Genomic DNA, 25,463 nt, shown 5'->3' with positions numbered 1-25,463 from the left:
GGACAAGAGAACAACTCAGTGGAGCTGGTTCTCTCCTTCCATCTTTATAATGGTTCTAGGAACCTCAGGTTCCCAGGCTTGTGATTAAGGGCACTCAATGCTTTTCTAGAAGACCAGAGTTGTTCACCAGCATCCAAGTCTGGTGGCTCACAAGTGTCTGTAAGTCCAGCTCTAGGGATTGAATGACCTCTTATAGCCTCCACAGGCACCCCACACAGATGGCACATACTCATACATGTATATGAGGTTTAAGAGGCCCGGGGAAATGGCTCAGCCAGTAAAAGCACCGACTATATAGGCATGTGTTTTCAAATACCCAGAGCACATGCAAAAGCTGGCTGTGGTCACATGTACACCTGTAACCCCAGTGCTGGGGGGTGAGAAGGATGGAATAAGAGGGCTGGGCTTGTTGGTTGCCAGCCTAGCTCCAGACTCAGTGAGAGCCTGTCTCAAAGCAAGTATCAGAATGACAACTGACATCTGCCTGTGGCTCCACCTGCTTACATGTGTACCTACACCCACACCCAGCTCTAGCACACACAAAATTTAAATAAAAACTGTAAAGCTGTAAGCAGTCAAGAGAAGTAGCTGTGGCATAGTGCACATTATGGCTACAAGTATAGCATCTTTAGGTTACCTTGGGGGTTGAATTTTAAACTTTTCAAAAACTTCTGGATAGAGTAAGGGAAATACCACCATCTCTTTTAGAGCTGCAATATGACTGGACAGGCCGCCAACACTATCAAATCGCACCTATGGTAAGAAAGGACAGACCTGAGTTAAAATTAAAACACTGCCTATATATTCATAATCGAACCATATCAGTTGATTAATAGTAGTCCAAAGATTTTTTTTTTAAATCACTTATTTTTACTGATGTTTTGCCTGCATATATGCTGTGTGAGGGTGTGTCAGGTTTTCCGGAACTGGCATTAGAGCCAGTTGTGAGCTGCCATATTGGTACCTGGGTTTTCTAGAAGAGCTCTTCCACTGAGCCATTTCTCCAGCCCCCAAAGATATTTTTAAATGTTTATTTTATATGTAAGCTACCATGTGTATGCTGGGAATCAAACTCAGGTCCTCTCTAAGAGCAACAAATGCTCTAAATGCCGAGCCATCTCTCCAAATCCCCAAAGATTTTTGTTTTCAAAATGTATGTAAAGATTTAAGTTCCTGATAAGAAACGAAAAATCAGTTTTAACTTTAAAACAAAAGTAAAGTGAACAAAATTACACCTCAAGTCAAGCACAAATTTTAAAATACTCACTGAAGAATCTAGTTGCATTGGATCAACATCAGCAAGGTTTGCTCCAATTTTCATTCGATCTTTATAAATCCCTCTTATTTCATCTTTCCGAAAATTTAGTGGAAGGCACCTATTAAAAAACACATGCACACACACACACACATATACATAAAGACACACATCAAACCACCCTCTTCGCTAGAAACCATGTTACAATATCATTCTTATTAAAAATGTTTGGGGCTGGGGAAAATGGCTCAGTAGATAAAGTGCTTGCTGCCAAAACAGAGACAAGAGTTTAGCAATCTCCCAAATCTATTGAAATCTGGGGAGAGGTGCCAGGCCCTCCATAATCTCAGGGTCCTGGAGCTAGAGATAAGGAATCCCCAGAGCAAGATAGTTAGCCCCAAGGGTAAGCCCTCGCTCAATGAGAGACCCTGCCACAAAAAATAAAGATGACACACCCAGTGTCAGCTCTGGATTCTACATGAACACATGGAACTGGAGTTAGACATTTGTGAGCCATCATGTGGGTACTGTGCTGCAAGGGCCGTTTCAAGATGCCTGCCAGCACTTGGAAAACAGAGCAAGTTCTAAGCCAGCCTGAGCTACGTAAGACCTTGTCTCAAGAATAAGGGACCAACCCACCCAGCCCTCCTGCCTCAGTAAGCACATGCTCTATCCTACCAACTATTTCAACTGTAGATATTTCTAATAAGGCAAGACTTCACTTTGTATTCACTTCTAGGCAACCTTTTACTCAGCTAAGCTGAACATATTATTCCTAAACTATTCTACTTTCTCACCACCCCTAAAAACCTATCTGAGGAGGCTGGATGTGGTGGAGCACCCCTTTAGTCCCAGCACATGGGAGGCAGAGGCAGGTGGATCTCTGTGAGTTTGAGGCCAGCCTGTTCTACAAACAGAGTCCAGGACAGGCAGGGCTGTTACACAGAGAAACTGGTGTTTTGTTTGTTTGTTTTGTTTTTTGTTGGGGTGGTGGTGGTGGTGGGGTGAGGTGGGGAGTTATCCAAGGACTGACAACATGGATTAGGAGTAATGTCAAACCTGACAACTTGAGTTTAATCTGTGGAACACTCACAGTGGAAGGAGAAACCAACTAAATCAAGTCCTCTAACTTCTCATAGGCACACAGCTTATGTACAGTGTGTGCATAATACACGTATAATTGTAAAAAAATTATTTTAAAAATATTTTCGGTAGTTTTAAAAGTCATCAATGTAGAACTCATCTGTTCCACATTCTCCTTGCAATATTTTTTGTTTTGTTAAGATCAGGCTAACCACAGAGCCCAGGCTGGCCCTAGAACTCTTAAGCCTCATATCTCAGCTCCAAAGTGCTTGAATTAAAGGTCTGATCCACAACACCAGGCTCACAGCTCACCTGTTAATAGCTCTATTTCGGTTCCTTTTTCTTCTCCTCTCAAAGTGTTCATCTTCAGAAGAGGAAGATGAAGTAGAGTCACTACTGTGGATTGCATGCCTTCGCCTAAACAAGAAAATTGAAATCATAATGAGGGAAACAGAAAAAAGGGGCAGAGGACATAAGTATCAGAAATATCTATGATCTAAAAGATCTTATATAAACTTAACATAGTCTCTAAAACAATAAAATAAAGTTTTGTTGGCTGAATCTTTAAAGTAAAAGACTCAACCAACAAAGGGAAGAAAAACAAGAGGTTGTGTCAGAGCTGACCATCAGCTGCTCATTAAGATAAAGACTATACAGGCAGTGCCTTCTTTGTCTTGAGACAGTCTCTCTGGGTAGTGCTGGCTGAGCTGAGACTCACTATATAGATCAGGCTTGTCTCAAACATATAGAGATCCACCTGCCTATGGCTTCCAAGTGAGAGTAAAAGTGTATGACACCATGCCTGGATAAACATGCATTTTCAATATCATATATGGTTTTATATAAGAAATCACTGTTTTTGAAATGCCAAGTCATTTTTTTAAAACAAAATTTTTTAATGAAGGGGAAAAAGGCTATCAAGAAAGACTTAAGGGTCAGCAAGATTGCTTAGAGGGTAAGGCCTATCACCAAAGCTGATTATCCAAGTTTATTTCCTGGGACCCATAAAATAAAAGGAGAGAACTGACTTCCTCAAAATTGTCCTCTGACCTTCACATATGCACAAGCATAGACCACTATACCCTGAAGAAATGCACTAAATATTATTAAAATGATTTGAGGTCTAAAAAGTATACCCCAGCAGTAGAATGTTTACTTATCCTACAAGAAGGCCTGGAAAATAGTAAAGAGTAAGATGGTGCCAGGCAGTGATGGCGCACCCCTTTAATTCCAGCACTTAGGAGGCAGAGGCAGGCAGACCTATGTGAGGTGGCTCGCATGGTCTACAGAGTGAGTTCCAGAATAGCCAAGGCTACACAGAGACCCTGTCTCAAAAAACAGACACAAAATCAAAACAAAACTTCGGCTGGAGAGATGCTTTGGAGGTTAAGAGCACTTGCTGCTCTTCCAGAGGACCTGGGTTCAATTCCCAACACTCACATGGTAGGTAGCTTACAACTGTCTTTAGCTCCAGTCCCTGGGGATCTGATGTCCTCTCTGGTTTCCGCAGGCATTACACACAAAAAGCGAACAGATACATGTACAGGCAAAACACCCACACATATACACAAACTTCTACGAACTAACTGTAACTACTCAGCAAAGGAAACACGACCCTAAATAACACAAAGCAATTTATGGTCTCTATTTACACCACTCATGGTGATTTACAATAGGAATAGCAACATCTTTGACTAAGAAGTGCTGGTTCAGGTAGCTAAAGATGACAGTTGCCTACTGTGTGTTGCATGGTAACACATTGTAAACCTTTCAAAAAATCTGAAATTTCAACACAAATATCTCTAGAGTTTTGAGTAAGGGTTTGTAAGGCCAGAATAAATGAGAAAATAATCTTCTATTACCTACATTCCCAAGACCATTTCTGTAATCATCCTATAGCCAAAATTATCTAGTAAAAGCCTGCATATTTAGTATTACCATCAGCACTCTAAAGCATTCCCATTATATGTAGTTAGTATATATTTATAGAATTCAGACATTTCACAATTTAAAGAAATGTCATATTTACTAACTTTCTCATATACCTGTTTGGCATGTTATTTATTTCCCACCACCTACTGCCCTAACTAGTGAGTGCTGAACCCAGGGCCTTGCATATGTTTAGCATATGTTTATGCTCTACCAGTAAGCTACACCAACCAGCCTCCTCATTTAATCTTAATTAAAATTCTGGACAACATACATTATTAGTAGGCTCATTTTACAGTCAGGGTCAGTGAAGTTCAAGGGTCAAATAACTTGCTCAAAATACCAGAGGGTGTTCAAATTCAATCCTATATGTATTCCAAAGAGCCAAATACTACTGTACTGGTGGTTTCTAGTTTATTTCACAAACCAGTAAAAGCTATAAGCAAACAACAGATCCTTGTGGAACAATATAAGGTATTACGTTTTGTAAATAAAAGAACCCTCCAACCCCAAAGGCTTATCTATTAAAGGCTTGTCACCAGGTAGTGGCACTATTGAGAGGTAACTAGACCTTGAGAACGCTGACCTCAACAATGGACTAGTCCATTTATGAGTTCATAAATGAATGGGCCATTAGAAGGTGGAGCCTAGGCTGAGGAAATAGGTCACTGGGGACATGGTCTTTGAAGAATGTAACTTTTTTTTTGAGACAAGGTCTTGCTAAGTTGACTAACCTAGCTTTAAACTTGCTCTATAGTGTAGGCAGGCCTTAAACTGTCAATCCTCATGCACGAGTTTCCAGCTGGAATTAAGAGGACCGAACCACCAAGTCTAGCTTTTAACAGTATTCTAAAGAACTCACGAAAATACTAAAATGCAGAATCCTTTCAAGTATAATTGATCATGAGAAGCTCTGTTAAAATTTGCCTTCCTGATCATTCTTCCATCAGTTAGGTGAAGAGGGATGATGAATGATTCTGACAAAGTTAGGAAACTTAAGGACACAAGCATGTTTATTTTTCCTATAAAATAAAAAAAAAAAAAAAAAGAAAAGAAAAAGAAATAAAGAAAAAAAAGACTTTGCCAGTCCCAGCACTTGGGAGGCAAAGGCAGGCAGATCTCTGAGTCCCAGGACAGCCTGGTCTACAGAGTGAGTTCCAGAACAGCCAGGGGATACACTAAGACACCTGTCTTGAAAAAGCAAAAAAAGATTCTTCAACACTTTGTTTTCCAGGACCAACATATGATCAGATAGTTTACAGACTCCCTGAGAATTGTTTAAATAGCTAAAAACTATGATTTCAGCCTCATTTCTAATAATTAAATTTTTATCATTCTTGTCATCATTTCTATTGACAAGCCACCATACTACCACCCAACCTCAGTTATTCTATTTTATCAGAAAACTTTACACTAAGGATGGGAAACAAGTATAAACTTAAATATGAAAGAAAACAATTGCTGAGATATAAAAAAATCCTTTAGTGAAAAAAAATGATTTTTTTTCCTAAAACATTAAAGAAATAAATTATGAAATAGATCCAGAAAAAGATGGCCAGTGTCATGATCAGGTCTAGAAGCTATATAACTTAGAATATTTAACGTGGTGGGAGTATATAAAGGGAAGGATACAGTCTAAATGTGAAATTTAAATGAAATAATCTCTGTCAAATACTTAACACAGATCCTAACTAAAATATACACTGTCAAAGTAGATCCATTATTCAATGTGGTATGGTACCATGGAATAAACTATCTTACCAAGTTACTAATACTTCCTATCACTGAAAGCAAAAGCAAACACAGTCACTGGTCATGGGAATTAGAGTGCTAAATGCAGCAGAGCTCTCCCATATGTGAAATTCTAGAATCCCATACTAATGCACACAATCCATAAACTCTAGAACCCTGCCATAACACTGGCCAGTTATGTTATCATAAATTGATCACTACTTCAGAACCAAACCTGTTCATTCGTTTACAATAGGGACTTCTTGGTCCTGTAGAAGACAATCGGTATCTTGGTCTTGCAGGAGAAGCTGGGCCACTATAAAATATGTTGGGCTTTCTCTGGTGACGAGGTTCTAGAAAAAGAAATATGAGCATCTATAATATGAAAAAGCAATTTTGTCCTTTAAATACTTAAAAAGGTGCTTCCACAAGTATCTATAGAAGATTTTACTAATGTCATTTCATTTATATATGGCATTGATATTAAAAATATGTAGCAGGGGGCTGGAGAGAAAGCTCAGCGGTGAAGGGCATTTGCTTTGAGAAGATTGAGTTCCATTCCCAGTACCCACATTGAATGACTTACAACCACCTGTCATTCCAATTATAGAGGATCAGAAGCTCCAACACCCTTTCTGGCCTCCATGGGCACTTGCATGCAGGTGCTGTACATAGACTCACACCAACATATAAACAAACAAGTATAGAATATGCATAAGACAAAAAATACATACTAGCCACATACAATCATTATAATTATACATGCATAAAAGATCGCAGTATTGAAGTATGATAAAAAACATAAAAATCTCAAAACAGCTCAGTTATTTGTTTTGTTCAAAGCAATATTTAACTCTCCTTTCAAGAAATGGCAATGGGATAAACCACCCTTTTACATCTAATTTGTAATAGCGTAAAAACAAACAAACAAACAAAAAATCCCAAACTATCAGAGCCAAGCATAGTGTTGCACAGGAAGGCAAAGGCAGGCAGATTGCTGTGAATATGAAGCCAGCCTGGTCTACAAAATGAGTCCAGAACAACCAAGGCTACACAGAAAAACCCTGTCTCAAAAAAAGAGAACAAAACAAAATTATCAGAGCATGGTGACACACGCCTATAATCTCAGGACTCAAAAGGGTAGAGGCAATAGGATCACCCCAAGTTTGAGGCCAGTCTGGGCTACACAGAAATAGCCTATCTCAAACAAACAAGCAAACAAACAAAAACCAAAACAACAACAACAACAAAACCGGTATGAGCATTTAGCAAATAAAAAAGTGAAAAAATGTTTTTTTGAGAAAACAGAGAAAAAACAACAAAACAAACCAGGGCTATTGAGATGAATCAGCAGGTAAAGGCACTTGCTAAAAAACCTGCCTGATAAAGTGAGTATGACCCCGAAGGCGAACACAGTAGCTGATGCTGTCCTCTGAATGCACTCCCATGTGCACCATGGAACATGCACATACACATCAGACAGAATACTTAAGTGTAGTAAAGAATGGTTTAATAAAGGAAAACCAGAAGGACAGTAAAGATAAAGTAATACAAATCTTTCACTCAGAGATCATTTTCAGTACTTACTTTCCAGGGGTGCCTGGTAGTAAACAGTTGCTTTTCTCTGCCTAAGATAGTATCGTTTTTGATTATCTTCTTCTCCATCTTCATCTTCTTCATCTTCATCATCTTCTTCATCTTCACCATCATCATCTTCTTGCTCTTCACCTTCAGACGATTCTACGATCAGGAATATATGCAGGAGGCCAATGAGATGTCTCAGCAGGCAAGGGTAATTGATACCCAACTAACAAACTCAGTTCCATTCCTAAAACCCACAAAGTCAGAGAACCAAGTCCTGAAAATTGTCCTGACTTCCACTCCTCTTACCACCATCCTCAAAATTAATGTAATGGAAATTTTACAAGAAAAACATCCCATATATTCATCAAATTGTTAACAATTTAACATAGGGAGTTAGAGAGAAAGGGATCTTTAAAATTTTTACCTACTTTTCCTTTATTCATAGAAAGAATTTGCAACATTAAGAATTTTTCAAAATTAAAGTAAAAATTATAGCATTACAACTTAGAAGCAGGAGTGGGGGGTGGGAGGATTGTGGAGAGATGACTCAGTGGTTAAGAGCTCTGGCTGTTCTTCCAGAGGTTCTGAGTTCAATTCCTAGCACCCAGATGATATCCTTTTTTTGAGCTCTCCTTTGTGTATACTTCTTTTAAATTATAATCACCGCAAATGACAGGAAATGTCAGTCTGAATAAGAAGGCTATTTCCTACTAAGTTTAAAATGCTTAAATCTGAAGCCAGAAAACATAAGATAAAAAACAAAACAAAACATCAAAACAAAAAACAACTAACCCACACTGCCATCTTGATTATCAGTTGTTTCTTCATCGGCTTGAATAGCTTTTCGTTTTCCTCTTGTGTACATTTTAAGATTGCTCTACAAATGTTTAAATAAAATCCATTAACATTTAGTATATGCTCACACAAAAATTAAAGCCCTCTGTTCTTTCTTTCTTTTTTTTTTTTAAATGGTTTTTAAGACAGGGTTCCTCTGTATAGCCTTGGCTGTCCTGGACCAGGCTGGTCTTGAACTTACGGAGATCCACCTGCCTCTGCCTCCCTGAGTGCTGGGATTAAAAAGCATGCACACCATGCCCAGCTTAAAACCCTTTATTAATAAAATGAAGACAGAACTACACACCTATAATTCTAGTAGTAATTTGTGACTAATCAAACAAATGCTGGACAAAATGATCATTACCCATAAATGGATCATGCAATAAATGGGAGGTTAGGTAAAATATATTTACCTCTTCTGCTTCATTGAATACTCCCAAATCTTCAAGTTTTTTTATTCGCTGTCTACGCATCTTTTTCATGTCATCCATCTTTTGAAGTACAGCTTCAGCAGTGCTTAAAAAATATTAATATGAATATTCCAGTAAGAATGAGGCATTGACTTACTTGGGTAAAATATTCAAATACTTCTTTCAAGAATTTAAACACATATATAGAATAAAGGTAACTAATAGACATTCTGCCGGGTTTCACACAAATCAAATAGATTACAATGTTCAGGGTGAGGTCAGGGATGTAGCTCAGTGGTAGTGCACTTCCCTGCCAAGCACAAAATATTCAATCCCTAAAATCTAGGGAGGAAAGAGGAGGAAGGAGCCATGGTGGTGGCACACACCTTTGATCCTAGTACTGGGAGGCAGAGGCAGGCAGATCTCTGAGGTCAAGGCAAGCCAGGTATACAGTTGTATGTGGGGGTTTGGTTGGGAAGTATTAGTAAAATTCACTATCTTTCATGCATAAAGTTTGTTCTAGACACATAGTTTTGATTTTTAAACATTTTTACTTACTTTGTTATAAGCTTGTCAAATAGCACAGACTGGTTCACAGTACCGTAACGACTTCTAATCCTACAACTTCTTCGAACTTCAACATCTCCATTCTGTTCATGCAAATGTTCTGTACTTGGAGCAATGTTTCTACTCCTTAATGACTGAGTAACTGAAACAACTTTGTCTTCACAGATATGTACAGAAAAATAAACAGATTTCACGTAAGTATTAGCAAACCAACTTGAAAATGCATAGGACAACAACTCTTTATGCAGTCAAATTATATCATCTTAAGCTTGTTTCTCTAGAAAACAATTTAAATTACAATATATACCTATGGTATGATCTACCCCATTTCAATGAAGGTATGTCATATAAATACTTGAATTAAAAAATTTAAAACAGTCTGCAATGGCTCCCAACCAAAAACAGCTCAAGTCTATTGCAAAGATAAAGAGATAAAAGCCAGTGTCATGGAGCAGGTCTATAATCCCAGACCTCAACAAACTCAGACAGATCCTGAATTGAAAGATCAACCTGGGTAATAAATCATGGTATATTCATAGAATAGAAGCCTACTCTCCCAGGCTGGAGAGATAGCTCAGAGGTTAAGAGCACTGGCTGCTCTTTCAGAGGCCATGAGTTCAATTACCAGCAACCACATAGTGGTTCATAACAATCTATAATGAGATCTGGTACCCTCTTCTGGAACGCAGGTCTATATGCAGACAAAACACTGTATACATAAAAAATAAGCTAAAAATAAAACTTAAAAAAAAAAAAAGAATCCTGCTCCTATCCAGTAACAAAAGTAGCAACACAGACAATACTCAAAATTAATTTTGCTATGTGAAAGAAGTGATACAAAATATCATGTATGACTTCTCTTACATAAACCTCTAGGTAATGCAAACTAATCTGTAGCAACAGAAAACAATCAGGTTGCAGGGGCAGCATACGCCTTTAATCCCAGCACTAAGGAGGTAGACGCAAGCGGATCTCTGTGAGTTCTAGGCTAGCCTAGTCTACAGACTGAGTTCCAGGACAGCCAGGGCTATATGCTTAGAAAGAAAAAGAAACAAAACAAAACAAAAAAACAGTTTGGCTACTTTGGAATCTGAGGACAAGACAGGAACTAGAAGAGCCAAGATAAGATTATGTAACTGTCTTAGACACCATGACCAAGGCATCTCTTATTAAAGAAAGCATTTAACTGGGAGTTTGATTATAGTTTTAGAGGTTTAGTCCACTATCATGGTGGAGAGCATGCTAGCATACAGGGAGCAACATCCTACTCTGTAGGTGAAGAGGAGACACAGTAGGTGTGGCTTGGGCTTTTGAAACCTCCACCTCCAGTATCATAATTTCTTCAACAAGGCCATACCTCCTAACCCTTCTAATTCTACCAGGGCTCTACTCCCTGGTGACTTCAGATTCAAATATATCAGCCTATAGGGACCATTCTTATTCAAACCTCTATAGGAGCTTAAGAAACTTTTTGTGGTAAAGGTTATTTTTAATCTATTAGTATGATGCCTTCTTTTATATACTGTGTCAAATATAACAAAGTATATACTGTACGTACACATTGTTTTGCTTCAATAAACCTATAAACATGAATCACGTTCTTCAAAAAGCTGACATGCTGTTAGCACAGCTTACCTTCTTTACACTCTTCTTTTTTTTTATCAGCCTGCTGTCGAGCCAGTTGCCTATTATGAAAAATGTAATAAATGAATTAAAAATAAAATTGACAAATGTTTAAATTCTACATTCCTTATGACAAGCTAAGTGGAAAGTTAAATAAGTCAAGAAAGTAAGATACTTAAAAACCCAAGAATCATTGAAAATATCAATGTTATGGCTAAACAAAAGTCTGCTTCGAATCCAATGACAAACCCGTTTGTTTTGTTTTGTTTTGGGAGACAGGGTTTATCTGTGTAGCCTTGGCTGTCCTTGACTCACTTTATAGACCAGGCTGGCCTTGAACTCACAGAGATATTCCTATCTCTGCCTCCCTGAGTGCTGGGATTATAAGTGTGTACAACTGCGCCCGGCTTGTTTTTTAGACCAGGTCTCTGTGGTGGTTTGAGTGTGGGACTGCCCTGGGCATATACCCAAAGATGCGCCACCATACAACAGGGACATTTGCTTAATCATGTTCAGAGAAGCCAGAAACTGGAAACAACCCTGGAGGGGGGTTGGCCTAGTCCTACAGATTCTAATGTTAATTAGTGGTCCCCAAGATCTTTTACCTGCTCAAAAGAGCACATTCTCATGTAAGCATATGCTTGTGTAAACCTATCCTTGTTGTGTACAACTTCCTAAGTCACTATGTCTGACTGATTGATTAAACAGCCTATACCTGGGCAGGGCAGAATGGGTAGGAGTGGCTAAAGTTTCCTGGCTTTGGGGTTCAAGAGAATCACAGGGAAACAGATAGACTGCAACAGAGGAGGAAGGAGGATACCACAATGGTTTAGGTGGAGAAGGAACCATGTGGAAGGACTCCAATAATGGTTTGAAAAGGCCTAGATGAGGATGATTAGGTACATGGCTTTGGATGGGGGTTGAGAGATGGATAATGAGGATACTGAGCCAGCATAGGTGAAATCTGCTCAGCCCAAGGTAAATAAGGCAATTAGAAAAATCTAAAAAAAATAAAAATAAAATAAAAAGTGTGGGAATGCTTGGCCCATAAGGAGTGGTACTATTAGGAAGTGTAGCCTTGTTAGAGGAAGTGTGTCACCATGGAGGTGGGATTTGAGGTTATACATGCTCTAGGGGCACCTTGTCTCCAATAAACAAATAAGAAAGATAAAAATAAAATTACCATGAGCCCATAGTCAACTTTGAATTCAAGTCTAGGCTTAATTAGAGACCTTGTCTGAAACAAAATACCTTCTCCATACCCAAAAATGGTATAGAGAACCTACTGAATTGTAAAAAGCAAAACCCATACATTTCCAAGCCTTAAAACAACAACAACAACAACAAAATGAGCACAGTCACACATGCCTGTAATCCCAGCATGCCGGGAGGCAGAAGCAAGTGGATCTCTGTGAGTTTGAGGCTAGCCTGGTCTACAAAGTGAGTCCTGGACAGCAAAGGCTACACAGAGAAACCCTGTCTCGGAAAAATAAAACAAAAAAACAAAAACTTCATCTTATAAACTCTATTCTCCATAAACACAAATATTATACTTTAAAGTTAAACAAGGGCTAGGACTACAGTTCAGTAGCATTTCCTCAAGCATGTCTCAGGTTTAGAGTCTTATCTTCAGCACCAAGAAAAGAAAGAAAAATTAAAAATTGATTCAGTGCCCACTACATAAGCATGAGGATCTGAGTTTGGATTCTCAGTATCAAACTAAAAGCTGGCTGTGGCACTGGGGGTGGAGGATGAAGGTGGAAGTAGATGGAAACAGGCAGATCCCCAGGTCATGGGACAGCTAGCCTAGCTGAACTGATGAGCTCAGGCTGAGTAAGAAATCCTACCTCGAAAAAAGGTAGACAGTTATGGAAGAAGACACCCGACATGGATTGCTGGCCCCAAAAATACACACACGCATACAAACATGTACATACACCCAAACAAACTCATACCACATAAAAGGAAACAATCTAAAATAATTCACCCGTACATGCTTTGAAAAGTATGAGGAAGCATTAATTCTTTACCTTTCTTGGAACACTGCTAAGAACAGAAGAGAAAATAAAGGCTTTTAATTTTAAGCAGGGCCAACAAGATGGCTCAGTGGGGGAAAATAACTGCTACCAAGGCTGTGCTTGATCCCTGGAATCCACACAGCAGAAGGAAACATTTCTGACAGTTGTTTTATGCATGCATACATACTCAATCAATAAGCATTAAAAAAAAAAGTTTGAGCAATTCATTGTTTTTTCCTCCATGAGCCCTGCCCTTCAAACCATGTAAAACACTTCAAATAAAGTAGTTAAAATAGCATTTTGGGGCTGGAGAGATGGCTCAGAGGTTAAGAGCCTTGGCTGTTCATCCAAAGGTCCTGGGTTCAATTCCCAGCAGCCATATAGTGGCTTATGACCATCTATAAGGAGAGCTGGTTCCCTCTTCTGGCGTGCAGGTACACACGAAGGCAGAATATTGTATAAATATAAATAATAAATAAATACATCTTAAAAAAAATAATGTAGCATTTTGTTGTTGTTGTACTGGACCAGATGGGCTTAATTTTAGGAATTAACCTTTTTTTGTGAAGGTGCTAGATAACCAATATTTTAGTATTATCAGCCATCCTGTACCTGTCAAAACACTCTGACACTATAGCATGAAAGTAGTCATAGATAATAAGAACGCATATGGTTGTATGCCAAAGAAATTTGTAACATCAGGTGGCTAGATTTTAACTCCTGTGAATCTAGGTAAAGCCATCTTTCTACCTTGAAAACTGCATATACAAGCTTAAATATTATTTCACAAGTTTCATATATTTTCTGAAGATCATCTGTGTGATACCTGGACCTAAGTCAAGAACACCGTGATCAAAGAAATATAAAGATCTACCATTATGGAATGGCTTCTCAAATTTCCTACATTTTCCCAATAATTTATTAGCTAGTCTTTCAGAGACAAATAAGATGGAAAATGGGATAAAAAGGAAAGAAAAAAAAAAAAAAAAAAACAGGCTGCTACAACAGTGAAAAAGGCAAGAGCAGGAAAAGTACATAGTCAAGGGCTCCTGTGGAGAATCAAGAAAGACACTCCAATCTCTGACCTCCACATGCACCCACATTCACACACTTGCCTACATTCAAGCAAACATATACACGCATGTACAACACATGTAAAATAAAAAATACACATATATTACCTTGTGAAATGTCTGCCATTAGAGTGTATCTCTGTTCTTTCCATATTCTTATCAAAACTAGAATCTGAAGAAATCTGTGTTCTTTTCCTCAAAGACCTTACAGATCGTGTATTGTGGTAGGTTTCAACTCCCTTAACTGAGGATGCATCCTTTAAGACAAATTAAGAAAGTCACCGTAAGTTTTAATTAAGACCAACTTTTAAGTTAATAACTTGCTTTTAGCACAGGATGATTTGTACAACTCCCCAAGAAACAAAATCAAAACAAACAATCATTTCATTACATGTATTAGTGCAGGCTATGAAACTGTGAACGTGGAATTTACTGTCAGACATGGTGGGGTGGCACATGCCTGAAATCCCAGCACTTGGGGTAATAGGAAATACAGTAGTATCAGAAGTTCAAGGTCATCCCCGGTTTAATACAGAGTGTGAGGCTGAGCTGGCATACCCATACAAAATAAATAAGCTCAGCTAAATGGTTCAGTGATAAAGGAACCTGCCTCCAAGCCTGAATTAAAATCACAAGGCTCAGCCGGGCACGGTGGCACAATCCTTTAATCCCAGCACTCAGGGAGACAGAGGCAGGTAAATCTCTTTGTGAGGCCAGCTTGGTCTACAAAGCAAGTCTAAGAAAACCAAGGCTACACAGAAGAAACCCTGTCTTGGGAAGACTCATATGGTGCAAGTTGCCCTGATTTCCTTAAGTGTACACACACAGTAATGAAAAATTAAAATAAAATTTATACATCAAAAAGAGCTACAGACTGATATTTCTTTTCTTTTCTTTCTTTCTTTTTTTTAAGATTTGTTTATTTTCTGTATCAGTACCTTGCCTTCCTTTGCCTGGCACCTGTGGAGGTAAGAAGAACAAGTTGGATTCCCTGGAACTGGTGTTACAGACAGTTGTGAGACACAATATGGGTGCTGCGAATTGTACCCAGGTCCTTTGCAATAACAATAAATGCTCTTAACTGCTAACCCATCTTTCCAGCCTCAAAAAACTAATATTTCAACAATTTTTTGTTGTTGTTTTTTGAAACAGGGTTTCTCTGTGTAGGCTTGGCTGTCCTGGATTCACTTTGTTTGTAGACCAGGCTATTCTCAAACTCATAGAGATTTCCCTGCCTCTGCCTCCCAGAATGCTGGGATTACAGGCTTAGCCACTGCACCAAGCTAGGCAATAAAATTTTAATGAGCAAAGGAATGCAACAGATAATACAGATAGCCAATATATGAAAATGTGCTTAATATTCATAGTCATTCCTGAAATGTGAATCAAAGCCACAATAATATATCATCTTACTCTTTTCTTCCCCCATTGAGACAGGGTTTCTCTGTGGAACCTGGCTGGCTAGGCTGGCCCCCCGTATATACTCATAGAGTGCTGGGATTAAAGGCACAGGTTACCATGCCTGGTCTTATCATCTTACTCTTAATAGCATATTTATCCTCCAGAAAACCAGGCTTGGTGGCAGTGCACTTCTTTAATGCCAGCACATGGGAGACAGAGACAAACATATCCCCAAATTCAAGGACAGCCAGGGCAACACACTCAGAGACACACACACAACCCGTTTCAAAAAACAAAACAAAACAAAACAAAAAGCAAAAAAGAATGTGAAAAATTATGTCAAAACAGGAGCATATACATATCGCTGGCAAGAATGTAAAACAGTATGGTGGTTCCTTAATAATCAGAGTACTATAAAATCTTGGTTTTAAAAGATCACTTCTGGGAATACATCCAAAGAAAAGCTGGGGCTCAGTTAGATACTTTACATCCAAGTGGAACCTACCCAACCATCCTTGCCCAGAAAAGTAGATAAATGCAGTGTGGGGCTGTCAAGATGACTCAGAATAAATGCACTTGCCACAGACGACCTGAGTTCAATTCCTAGGGACCACATAGTAAAAGACTAAAACTGATTTACTTAGGTTGTCCTCTGACCCCACAATTGTCCCCCACAAAAAATAATGCAACACTTTAAGTTATTAAAAGTGCAATAGAATATTATGCCTTTAAAAGAATGAGCATTTGGGGCTGGAGAGATGGCTCGGCGGTTAAGAGCACTGGCCGTTTTTCTTAGAGGTCCTGAGTTCAATTCCCAGTACAACCATCTGTAATGGGATCTGATTTCCTTTTCTGGTATACATGAAACATCACTCATATACATAATAAATAGATAGATAAATATTTCTTTTTTTTTAAAAAAAAAAAGAATGAACTTTTATTTGGGGCTGGAAAGATGGCTCAGCAATTAAGAGCACTGTCTACTCTTCCTGATTCCCAGCACCCATATGGTGGCTCACAACTGTCTGTACCTTCAGTTTCAGGAGAGCTGAGCCTTTTCTCTCAACAGACAGCAGGCAAACACATGGTACACAGGTATACATTTATTATTCCTATAATCTTTAACTGGTCATCCAAACTCTGTATGGGCTAACTATAATCTAACTTACTGGGGATTTGAGTTTCCTGTTCATACTCTGTGAAAACTTGCCTCATGTTATTTAACTCCACAAGCACATTCACCATTCCATGTCAAATTCTCCCTACTCAGGCTTTTAGCACCTCATTTAACAATGTTTTTTTAACTTTTATTTACTTTAAAAACTAAAAATAAAACAAGGTCTCAAGTAGCCCAGGCTGGCCTTGGCCTTGATATGGAGCAGAGGATGACTCTGAACTTCTAATCTTATGGCTTCTCCTGTTAGGTAGGAGTACACTACTCTACACCAGGCTCTTACTATAACATATGCTGCACAAATCAGTAGTAAGTTTGAAGTGTTTTAATCTGATGTTTAATTAAACAAAATTTTAAAAATTGAATACACACACTTCTATATAGTGTAGCACACTTCTATATACTGTACCTAACGGCATATGGACATATAAGTAAACACACTGGGCCTGGTGGCACAGTCCTGTAATCCCAGCTAGATGGGAAGCTGAAGCACAAAGACATGTTCAAGGACTGCTTGGGCAACACAGTTCAAGTCCAACCTAGGTTATCAATAAAACCCTGTCTCAAAAAATAAACAGCTGAGAATAAACCCACTAAAATCTGTACATCTAAACAAACTAAGCAAAAGAGAGGACCCTAACTAAAATGTTCAATCCCCATCCTGAAAGGCAAAGAGGATGGACATCAGAAGAAAAAGAAAATAGGAAACAACCTTGGAACCTGCTACAGAGGGCCTCTGAAAGCCAGAAGAAAACAGGAAACAAACTAGGAACCTACCACAGAGGGCCTCTGAAAGCTTCTGCAGTATAGACTGTCAAAGCAGATGCTGAGCCTGATGGCCAACTGATGGGCAGAGTGAATGGAATTATTTTATGTAAGAAGTGGGAAATAGTGAGAGCTGGAGGGGACGGGAACTCCACAAGGAAAGCAACAGAACAAGATAATTTGAACACAGGGAACTTCCCAGAGACTCATACTCTAACCAAGGACTATTCATGGAGATGACCTGGAACCCCTGCACAGATGTAGCCCATGGCAGTTCAGTGTCCAAGTGGGTTACATAGTAATGGGAAGAGGGACTGCCTCTGACATAATCTGATTGGCCTGCTCGTTGATCACCTCCCCCTGAGGGGGGCGCAGCCTTACCAGGCCACGGTAGAGGACAATGTAGCCACTTTTGATGAGAACTGATAGACTAAGATCAGAAAGGAGAGGAGAACCTCCCCTATCAGTGGACTTGGGGAGTGGCATGCATGCAGAAAGGGGAGGGAGGGTGGGATCGGGAGTGGAGGAGGGAGGGGCTTATGGGGGGGATACAAAATGAATAAAGTGTAATTAATAAAAAATTAAAAAAAATTAAAAAAAGAAAATGGAAATGCCAAAGACAAAAATAATAATAATAAATATAAAAAATAAACAGCTGAGCCAGGCATGGTGTCAAACACTTGTGATCCCAGCACTCAGGGAGGCAGAAGCAGGCAAATTGCTCTGAGTTTGAGGCCAGAATGGTCTACAAAGGGAGTCCAGGACAGTCAAAGCTACACAGTGAAACCCTGTCTTGAAAAACCAAAAGAGAAACAAATAGTTGGGCATGGTGTATACCTTTGATCCTAGCACTTGGGAGACAGGGGCAAGAGAACCTCTATTAGTTTCAGGCTAGCCTGGTCTACATAGGAACCCAAGGCTACATAGTGAGACCCAGTCTCAAAACTAAACACAGGGACTGTGAGATTGAGTTTGGTGCTGGAGTTCTTGCCTCACGTACTCAAAACCCTACAGAAATAGTGATCGTGAATACAATCTAAAATTAACACACCATTACCACCCTATACACACACCTGTTCTACTATCCATCCTTAACCTGACTCCTCAGAATAAAAAAAAAAAAAAGGAAAAAACAAATTTACAGAAATCAAAGAGTTACAGACTTTTCAAAGTACAGAAATAGATAATAGCTAGTCTGACTCTAAGAGGAAAAAGAAACCATAGGAAACGCATCCAACTCATAAGGTTGGTAGAATGAAAATAAATTAAAAAAATCTGACTAAACAGTACCATACTATTATTCAGTGAGCTTATACAAGTTTTTCATCAGAAAAACACACACACACACACACACAAATTTTAAGAAATAAAATTCAAAATGTCAAGGTAGCTGGGCATGGAGGGCTACAGTGAGGCTCTGTCTCAAAAACAAACAAACAAACAAACAAACAATCAAGCAAGCAAGCAAACTGCATTCTAACTTGGGCAGAATGCCTTCTGCAAAGCTCTGCCATCAAAGACGCAGTGACCTGAGAACATACCATCAACTTCACAAGCACACCCATGGAGTGGGCTTCAACAAGTGTACCCCTCAGGCACTCAGTGAAATCCAAAACTTTGCCTTGAAGAGCAGGACTCCAGGTGTGCCTGATAACAGGCTCAAAAATAAGGAATTCGGCGGGGTGGAATAATCCTTTAATCCCAGCCCTCCTGGAAGCAGAGGCAATACCAAGCCAGCCTAGCCTAGCACAGTCAAGGGTACATAGAGAAACACTGACTTGAAAACCAAACCAAGGTTCCATATTGTATCCACGTTTGTCCAGAAAATGTAACAAGGGTGAGGGCTCCTCAGACAAGCACTACACACTGGATACGTAAGTATGCACCACATTAAAAAATCAAGTCAACTAGGAGTGACAGTCACTCCTAGGATGAGCTTGTCAGTCAGGTAAGAGATTCTGATGGCTTCTACCAGCCGAAAAGCAAAAACGGTGATTAAAAAAATAAAATCTAGTCAATGCACATGAGAACTAACCTGCTGAAAGTAAAATAAAGTTACAGAACTGCCTTCAAAAAAAATGAAACAATAACAACAAAAAAACAATGATAGTTATGGGCCACTTTCAGCACCTTCAGGAATTGTTTTGTTTTTCAAGACAGGGTTTCTCTGTGTAGCCCTGGCTGTCCTGGCTGGGCATGGAGGCTTTGTAGAGCAGGCTGGCCTTGAATTCAAGAGCTCCACCTACCTCTACCTCTGCTGGGATTACAGGCTTGAATCACTGTGCCCAGCTCAGCACCTTCAGAACTTAAAGGCCAGTCTCCAATATTAAACCAATAAAAATCAAATTAATCAATTAGAATGAATAAATTTAATTATCTGAGGAAGTACCATCTCTAACATCTGTTGATAAAAATGTGACTGGGAATTAGGAAATATTCAAATACTAGAGTAAGCAGGGAGCTAAATTTTTGAAACATACATTTGATTTAAAGGAAGGCCTGGGACTGAATAGGAAGCCCCCACATTAGAAAAGTTTTCAACTACAAAGCTATTTCACTCTTGGTATTGATAGCCCCTGAGGACTACTCATTTCTTTAAATCCAATATGATACTCCCTAATTAACCTCTAATTAGAAGATCTACAAAAGTATGTTGATTTAAAGAAAGGAGAAAGATTTTATTTCAGAAAGATAAAATGTGGCCAGGTTGTGGTGGTGAACACCTTTATTCCTGCACTCAGGAGGTAGATCTGAGTTGGAGGCCAGCCTGGTCTACACAGAGAAACCCTGTTTCCTGTAAAGTCTGGCCTGGAGACTATTCCCTTCGCCCCAGGCAGTCGTATGCACTTCAAGGGTTCCACCTCAACACAGTGTGTATGGCATGTTCTCTGTATATCAGGCCTAGCTAACTTCTTTGCAAATAATGATAACCAAAACCAAATGCTGAACTAAGTGGCATGTTCTGTTCTAGAATACAGTGCTAACAGAAAATAAAAAAAATATAAGCCCGTATAGAGTTACATTCTGATTTAGGCAGAAATATAAATTTTTAAAAACCAGGAGATTATAGATGTCCTAGAAGGTTATAATTGCTAGAACACAGAGCAGAACAAAATAGCATGTAAACAGCACTGGCTTGTAACCCAACCCACATCTCTGCCAATTCATGTACCTGACTGAGAAACACATCCTGAAAAGGTCAGGATTTTCAATTTAGAAGCAACAATTTCAGAGTTAAAAAAAAAAAAAAAGACTATAGTTTCATCCCAGGCCCCGCGGAAGTACAGAAACTGTTTACGAGACACTCATTTTCTATAGTGACCCTAATCCAAGACTGACAATGTCCGAACTAAGCGGACACTGCTGTGTCACTCCCACCACAGCACTCCTTTCCCCTGACTTCCAGGCTCCTGGTCAGCTCTCCGGTCCTTTATTTCCTACCCCTATACCGCCCTCAGTGAAACAAGGCTACCACTACTGGTTTCGGTAACTGCCGTGTCCTTAACCTCAAGCTTTTCGGTAAAGACTGTCCCTCCCTTTCCACCACTGCCGAAGTGGGGAAAATGCTTTCCCTAGGGACTCTGTCCTTAAGAAATCGCACCGTTCCTTGAGATACGCAAGAAGCATTTGCTGCGAGGTCTCTATCCTTTGCAAAACCTCCCTTATAGATACAGTAACTGCAGCACGAAGTGCCAGAAAAAGAAGGGTCTGGGAGGCAGAGAAAAAAAAAAAAATCTACGTTCCAATTTCAGAACTTTCCACCACTTTCTGTTTACCTTCCCGGAGTCCATTTTTCCATCTGTCACAGATCCTCACTACACAAAAACTACACATCACTACAGATCCTCTAAGGCTTGTCGAGAGACATAAAGGAAGTGCATGTGCCCGAAACGTCGGTGTCTGCCCCTCCACATTATGCAACCTGACACTTGAACTTCGCCGAGGTCTTATTATGGAACCTCCCTGGACCGTAAATGGAGGTCAATGGAATCCGAGTCACCGTCTGTGCCCGCAACCCCCAAAACGTTGATGTGCATGCGTCCGAGCAGCCAGCAACCCCCGGGTCGCACTCCCCTGACCGACGCGAACCGGGGAGGAGAGCGGGAGGTGCGGGTGGGAGGAGGAGGGCCGGCCCAAACCACCTCCGCTCGGCCCTACCCGGCGCTTCGGCTCGCTAGGGCCTCGGTTTCCTCTTGCGTAGGAAGAGGTGGCGACCAACTGCTCAGCGCGCTTCCACCCGGCCCCGTCTCTCCGGAACCCTCCACCTGGCTGGCCGGCCGGCGCCCTCGCCTCCGGCGCGTCTCCACCCGGGCCCACGGGTCCCCGCCCCAGGCCGGTAACTCACGCCCGCCGCCGCCGTGGGCACCGCAGACTTGTCCTTGGCTCGGGCCAAGCCGGACCGCCTCCGGCCGCTGTCCTCCAGGCTGAGGAACTCGTTGGATAGGTCCAGGGAGTCGGTGGCCGAGGAGGTGGTGGAGCGACTGTGGAGCTCCAGGCTGCTGCGGAGGACCACCATCGTGTCCCGCTGCACAAGCAGGAAGCCGTGGCGACGGAGGGAGAGAGGTGCCGAGCCCCGGAGGCTGCTTCTCAGGCGATCCCGCGCTCTGAATTCTGGCGCCACAAACTGCGCGCCCAGCCGCCGTAGCGTACGCGCGCGGGATCCGTCCGCCGCCGGCCCCGCCCCCGCCGCCGCAGGCCCCGCCCTCCCCACCGCCCCCAGAGCGACCTACCCGAGGCTTTCCTCTCAGCTCCGAAGGGCGCGGGAGCCCGTGCCGGGAGAACCGGCGGACGAGGTCCGGGGCGTAACAGGAGTTGGCGACTTCTTCCTTCTTTTTGTAGTTCCGGCTCTCCGCCTACAGTGGAAGGACACGGAGGGAGCGGTGCAGCGTCTGGTTTGGAATTTTGGCGCGTGAATGCGGAAGGCCTCTTTGGCCACCTGTCGGCTGTTTCCCTCCATCAAGGCTTCAAACGAAAAAAAAAAAAAAAAAAAAAAAAAAAAAGCACTTTGCCTTTGATAGGTTTGACTTTGAGACTGAAGAGGTTTTTTATTTGATGAGTTAATGAAAATAATTAACTACCGGAAAGAAAGAAAATTTAACGGTCCTTAAAGAGAGCTAAAAGAACTGGCAATAGCTGTTGGGATAGAATGAGTCACATAAATTGACCAGGAATAAAACTAAAATTCTAATCTCTCTCTCTCCCTCCCATGCCTCACCCACACACATACTAGGGTCCTGTCCAAACTGTGGGAACTGTTTGGTTGACTGCCCTACTCTGCCTCGCAAAGGTAGTTCAGTCCCCCAAAAATCTCCACAGAAAAATTCTGCCAGACCTTCTGGGTCAGTCAGAGGCCCATGCTGTCCTGTGTGGCAGCTGGTGTTAGAAGACTTACAACCTCTGCCCCAAACAAAGCCGTGAAGATCAGCATGGAGTAGCACGGGGTGGCTGTCCAGGTAGCAGGTGAATCTCTGTCATTCCAAACTGATACAGAGGCCATTTGGCATTTTTTAAAGGCCTTACAAAACAAGTGACAAAACAAGTTGGATAGAAACAGATGTCATTGAGCTTCTAACCTTTCCAGCTCCGGCCTATTTTGATTACAGGGACTCTCTCTCTTACTGAACAGTTTCTGTAGTTGGCCCTGGTGGTGCATGCTTTTAATTCCAGAACTCAGAGGCAGGTGGATCTCTGTGAGTTCAAGGCCAGCCTGGTCTACAGAGTGAGTTCCAGGAGAGCCAGAGCTACACAGAGAAACCTTGTCTACACACAGATTACACATCTGTGTCATCACACTCATTTTATGTGGTGCTGGTGATTAAATCAAGGGTTTCTTGTATTATAGGTAAACATTCTAGCAACTGAGCTACATCTCTATTCACCTGCATCCTAATAAAAAGAGAATAATGCCAGTCATGATACTTAGCCTTTGGCAGAGATATGAGAATTATGATCATAATTTCAAAGTGATTCAGTTGCTTATTGCGTAGGGTACTGAGTCATATGACACCAATGTAGTTTAAGAGACTTGACAAAACATTAGTAGTTTCTAACAGCCGTGTCAGTAGGAAGCCTTCCCCTCCCTTCTGCTGCTCCCATTAAAATGACTGCTTGGGAAAGCTAAACACTGCCAGGAAATTTTACTATTTGTTCTTGCCAACATTTCATGATAGGCCCTGACATTCCCCCACTAGAAAATTTACTGAAAAGATTTTAGAACTGTCAGTATGTACCTCTTTCAATTCAGAAGTCTTAATGGTTCTCAAAGGAAGAGTCATTCCTTTGATGTCTCTCTCTCTTTCTCTTTTTTTTTTTTTTTTTGGTTTCTCTGTATAGCTTTGGCTGTCCTGGAACTCAGGCTGTAAACCAGGCTAGCCTTGAACTCACAGCAATCAGCCAACCTCTGCCTCCCTGAGTGCTGTGATTAAAGACCTGTGCTACCAAACACCCTGCTGAGGCACTCCTTTAAAATGGCATCATCAGGAAGGAAACAGAGGACTCTTGAAATCTCTGTGGGGGGGACTATACTTCAAATAACTGTGTCTTACATGATGATGCTCCAGCATCTACTAAGTGCTTTATATATATAAACTCACTCCTTGTAGCAAACCTATTTAGATAATACCATTGGTAACTTTGTTTTAGCGTGAAAACTGAGGCCCAGGGAATAGGGTATGAAGTTATTTGCTCAAGGACAAGTATCCATTAACTGGTAGAACCTGCCAGTTATGTTCAAAGTCTAGGCACGGTGATGTGCGCCTTTAACTCTAACACTCAGGAGTTCCAGTAAGAGGGGTAAATCAAGGCCATCCTTGACTACACGGTATGTTCAAGGCCATTGTGGGCTACATGAGACCATGTCTCACCACCACCTTTGCACACATACCATAAAATAATCAGGAGACAATCACAGGTTGGCAGCAGTGGAATAGAAAATAACTACAAAATAGACGTACTCTATATGCCGCTGAGGCTGGGGTGGAGTACCAAATTAAGTACAAACTTGAGACTGGTTCCTGTTCACTGAGGAAGGCTTGGGTCAGCTACGAGAAGGCAAAACAGTTTGCTGGTGTGGCATGTGTGGGATGATGTGTAGTCACTGGGCAGACCGGCAACCCCTGGAACAGGTGTGGGGGGGCAGGTGGGTGAGGTTGGGTGGTATGTGCTACAGAGGGGGAGTCTGAGGAGCAACCGGGCTGATTCCCACAGCGTCTGGGGCAAGATGGCTAGTGAGAGAGGAAAGAGACTAGCAGGCCGCTGTGTGACCCTGCTGTCCACCCACAACTGTAAGCAGGCTTTCCCAAGCTCTGGCTTCTGTGTCCAGAGGGCTGAAGAGAAGCTAAACCTTCAAGGTCACAGAGGCATCAAATTCTGGGCCTGTGTCTAGAGCTGAGTCCACTGGAGGTTAAGATGATCGCACTACTAGCTCTGGTTCCCTCTGGAAACTGCAGGGATCCGCTTTGCCTTGCCGTATCTCTCCATCCCTCTACTGAGAAAGCTTCCCGCTCGCTTTATACTCATCAAGAGAGGTTTAATTACTTTTCCCCCCACAGAGCCTCTATTGAAGCAAATAGTTAAGCTGAAGCCGTAAATTGGTTACAGACAAAAACACGTTTAGTTTTTTAGGATTTATGGGTTTTGGAAGGCAACTAGGTTCACCAATATGCCACCAGCACAGCACTTTATGGAGTTTGGGCCTCATGAGGTTGAGAGTCTGTGGGTGGCCTATAACCAATCTTAAGGACTTTAGTTTTTGCAGGGAAGGTCTCTGAGCACTTACATATGTTTACTGCAAACACAGTTCTTTATGTCCTTCACTTGCTACGAATAAACACTGTTCTAACAAATTGTTCTTTCCTTCTGCAAATAAATATAATTAACATAAAATGCTGTCCCAATTCTTTAAATGATTTTTCTTTTCTTTTTTCTTCTACCTTTTTTTCTTCTATCCTTTTTTCTCTTTCTTCCTTTCTTCTTCTTCTTCTTCTTCTTCTTCTTCTTCTTCTTCTTCTTCTT

The 25,463-nt window shown here is 40.9% G+C and overlaps 1 protein-coding gene across 2 annotated transcripts in view; it reads right to left on the bottom strand.

Moving 5' to 3' along the window:
- Atad2 (ATPase family AAA domain containing 2) overlaps window positions 1–22,045 on the bottom strand; it is a 50,168-nt gene extending 28,123 nt beyond the window's left edge. The window contains exons 1-11 of one of the 2 annotated variants that reach the window (XM_055626745.1): window positions 21,796–22,045; window positions 14,219–14,367; window positions 11,032–11,081; window positions 9,388–9,553; window positions 8,833–8,935; window positions 8,375–8,459; window positions 7,586–7,738; window positions 6,234–6,351; window positions 2,651–2,755; window positions 1,268–1,376; window positions 638–753 (exon numbers count right to left, since the gene is read on the bottom strand). In XM_055626745.1, coding sequence (XP_055482720.1) covers window positions 638–753; window positions 1,268–1,376; window positions 2,651–2,755; window positions 6,234–6,351; window positions 7,586–7,738; window positions 8,375–8,459; window positions 8,833–8,935; window positions 9,388–9,553; window positions 11,032–11,081; window positions 14,219–14,367; window positions 21,796–21,966 — 1,325 coding nt within the window. In that variant the 5' untranslated portion in view covers window positions 21,967–22,045. Of the gene's footprint in view, window positions 1–637; window positions 754–1,267; window positions 1,377–2,650; window positions 2,756–6,233; window positions 6,352–7,585; window positions 7,739–8,374; window positions 8,460–8,832; window positions 8,936–9,387; window positions 9,554–11,031; window positions 11,082–14,218; window positions 14,368–21,608; window positions 21,683–21,795 lie in introns of those variants that run through there. The other variant, XM_055626746.1, reaches the window with a different exon arrangement.
- Window positions 22,046–25,463: the final 3,418 nt, after the last annotated feature.

Source organism: Psammomys obesus, unplaced genomic scaffold (genome assembly GCF_907164565.1).
Source record: "Psammomys obesus unplaced genomic scaffold, mPsaObe1.curated_primary_1811, whole genome shotgun sequence".
NCBI lineage: Eukaryota > Metazoa > Chordata > Mammalia > Rodentia > Muridae > Psammomys > Psammomys obesus.
Note: the sequence above shows the minus strand (reverse complement) of the source record. Positions and strands in the feature narration are given on the sequence as shown.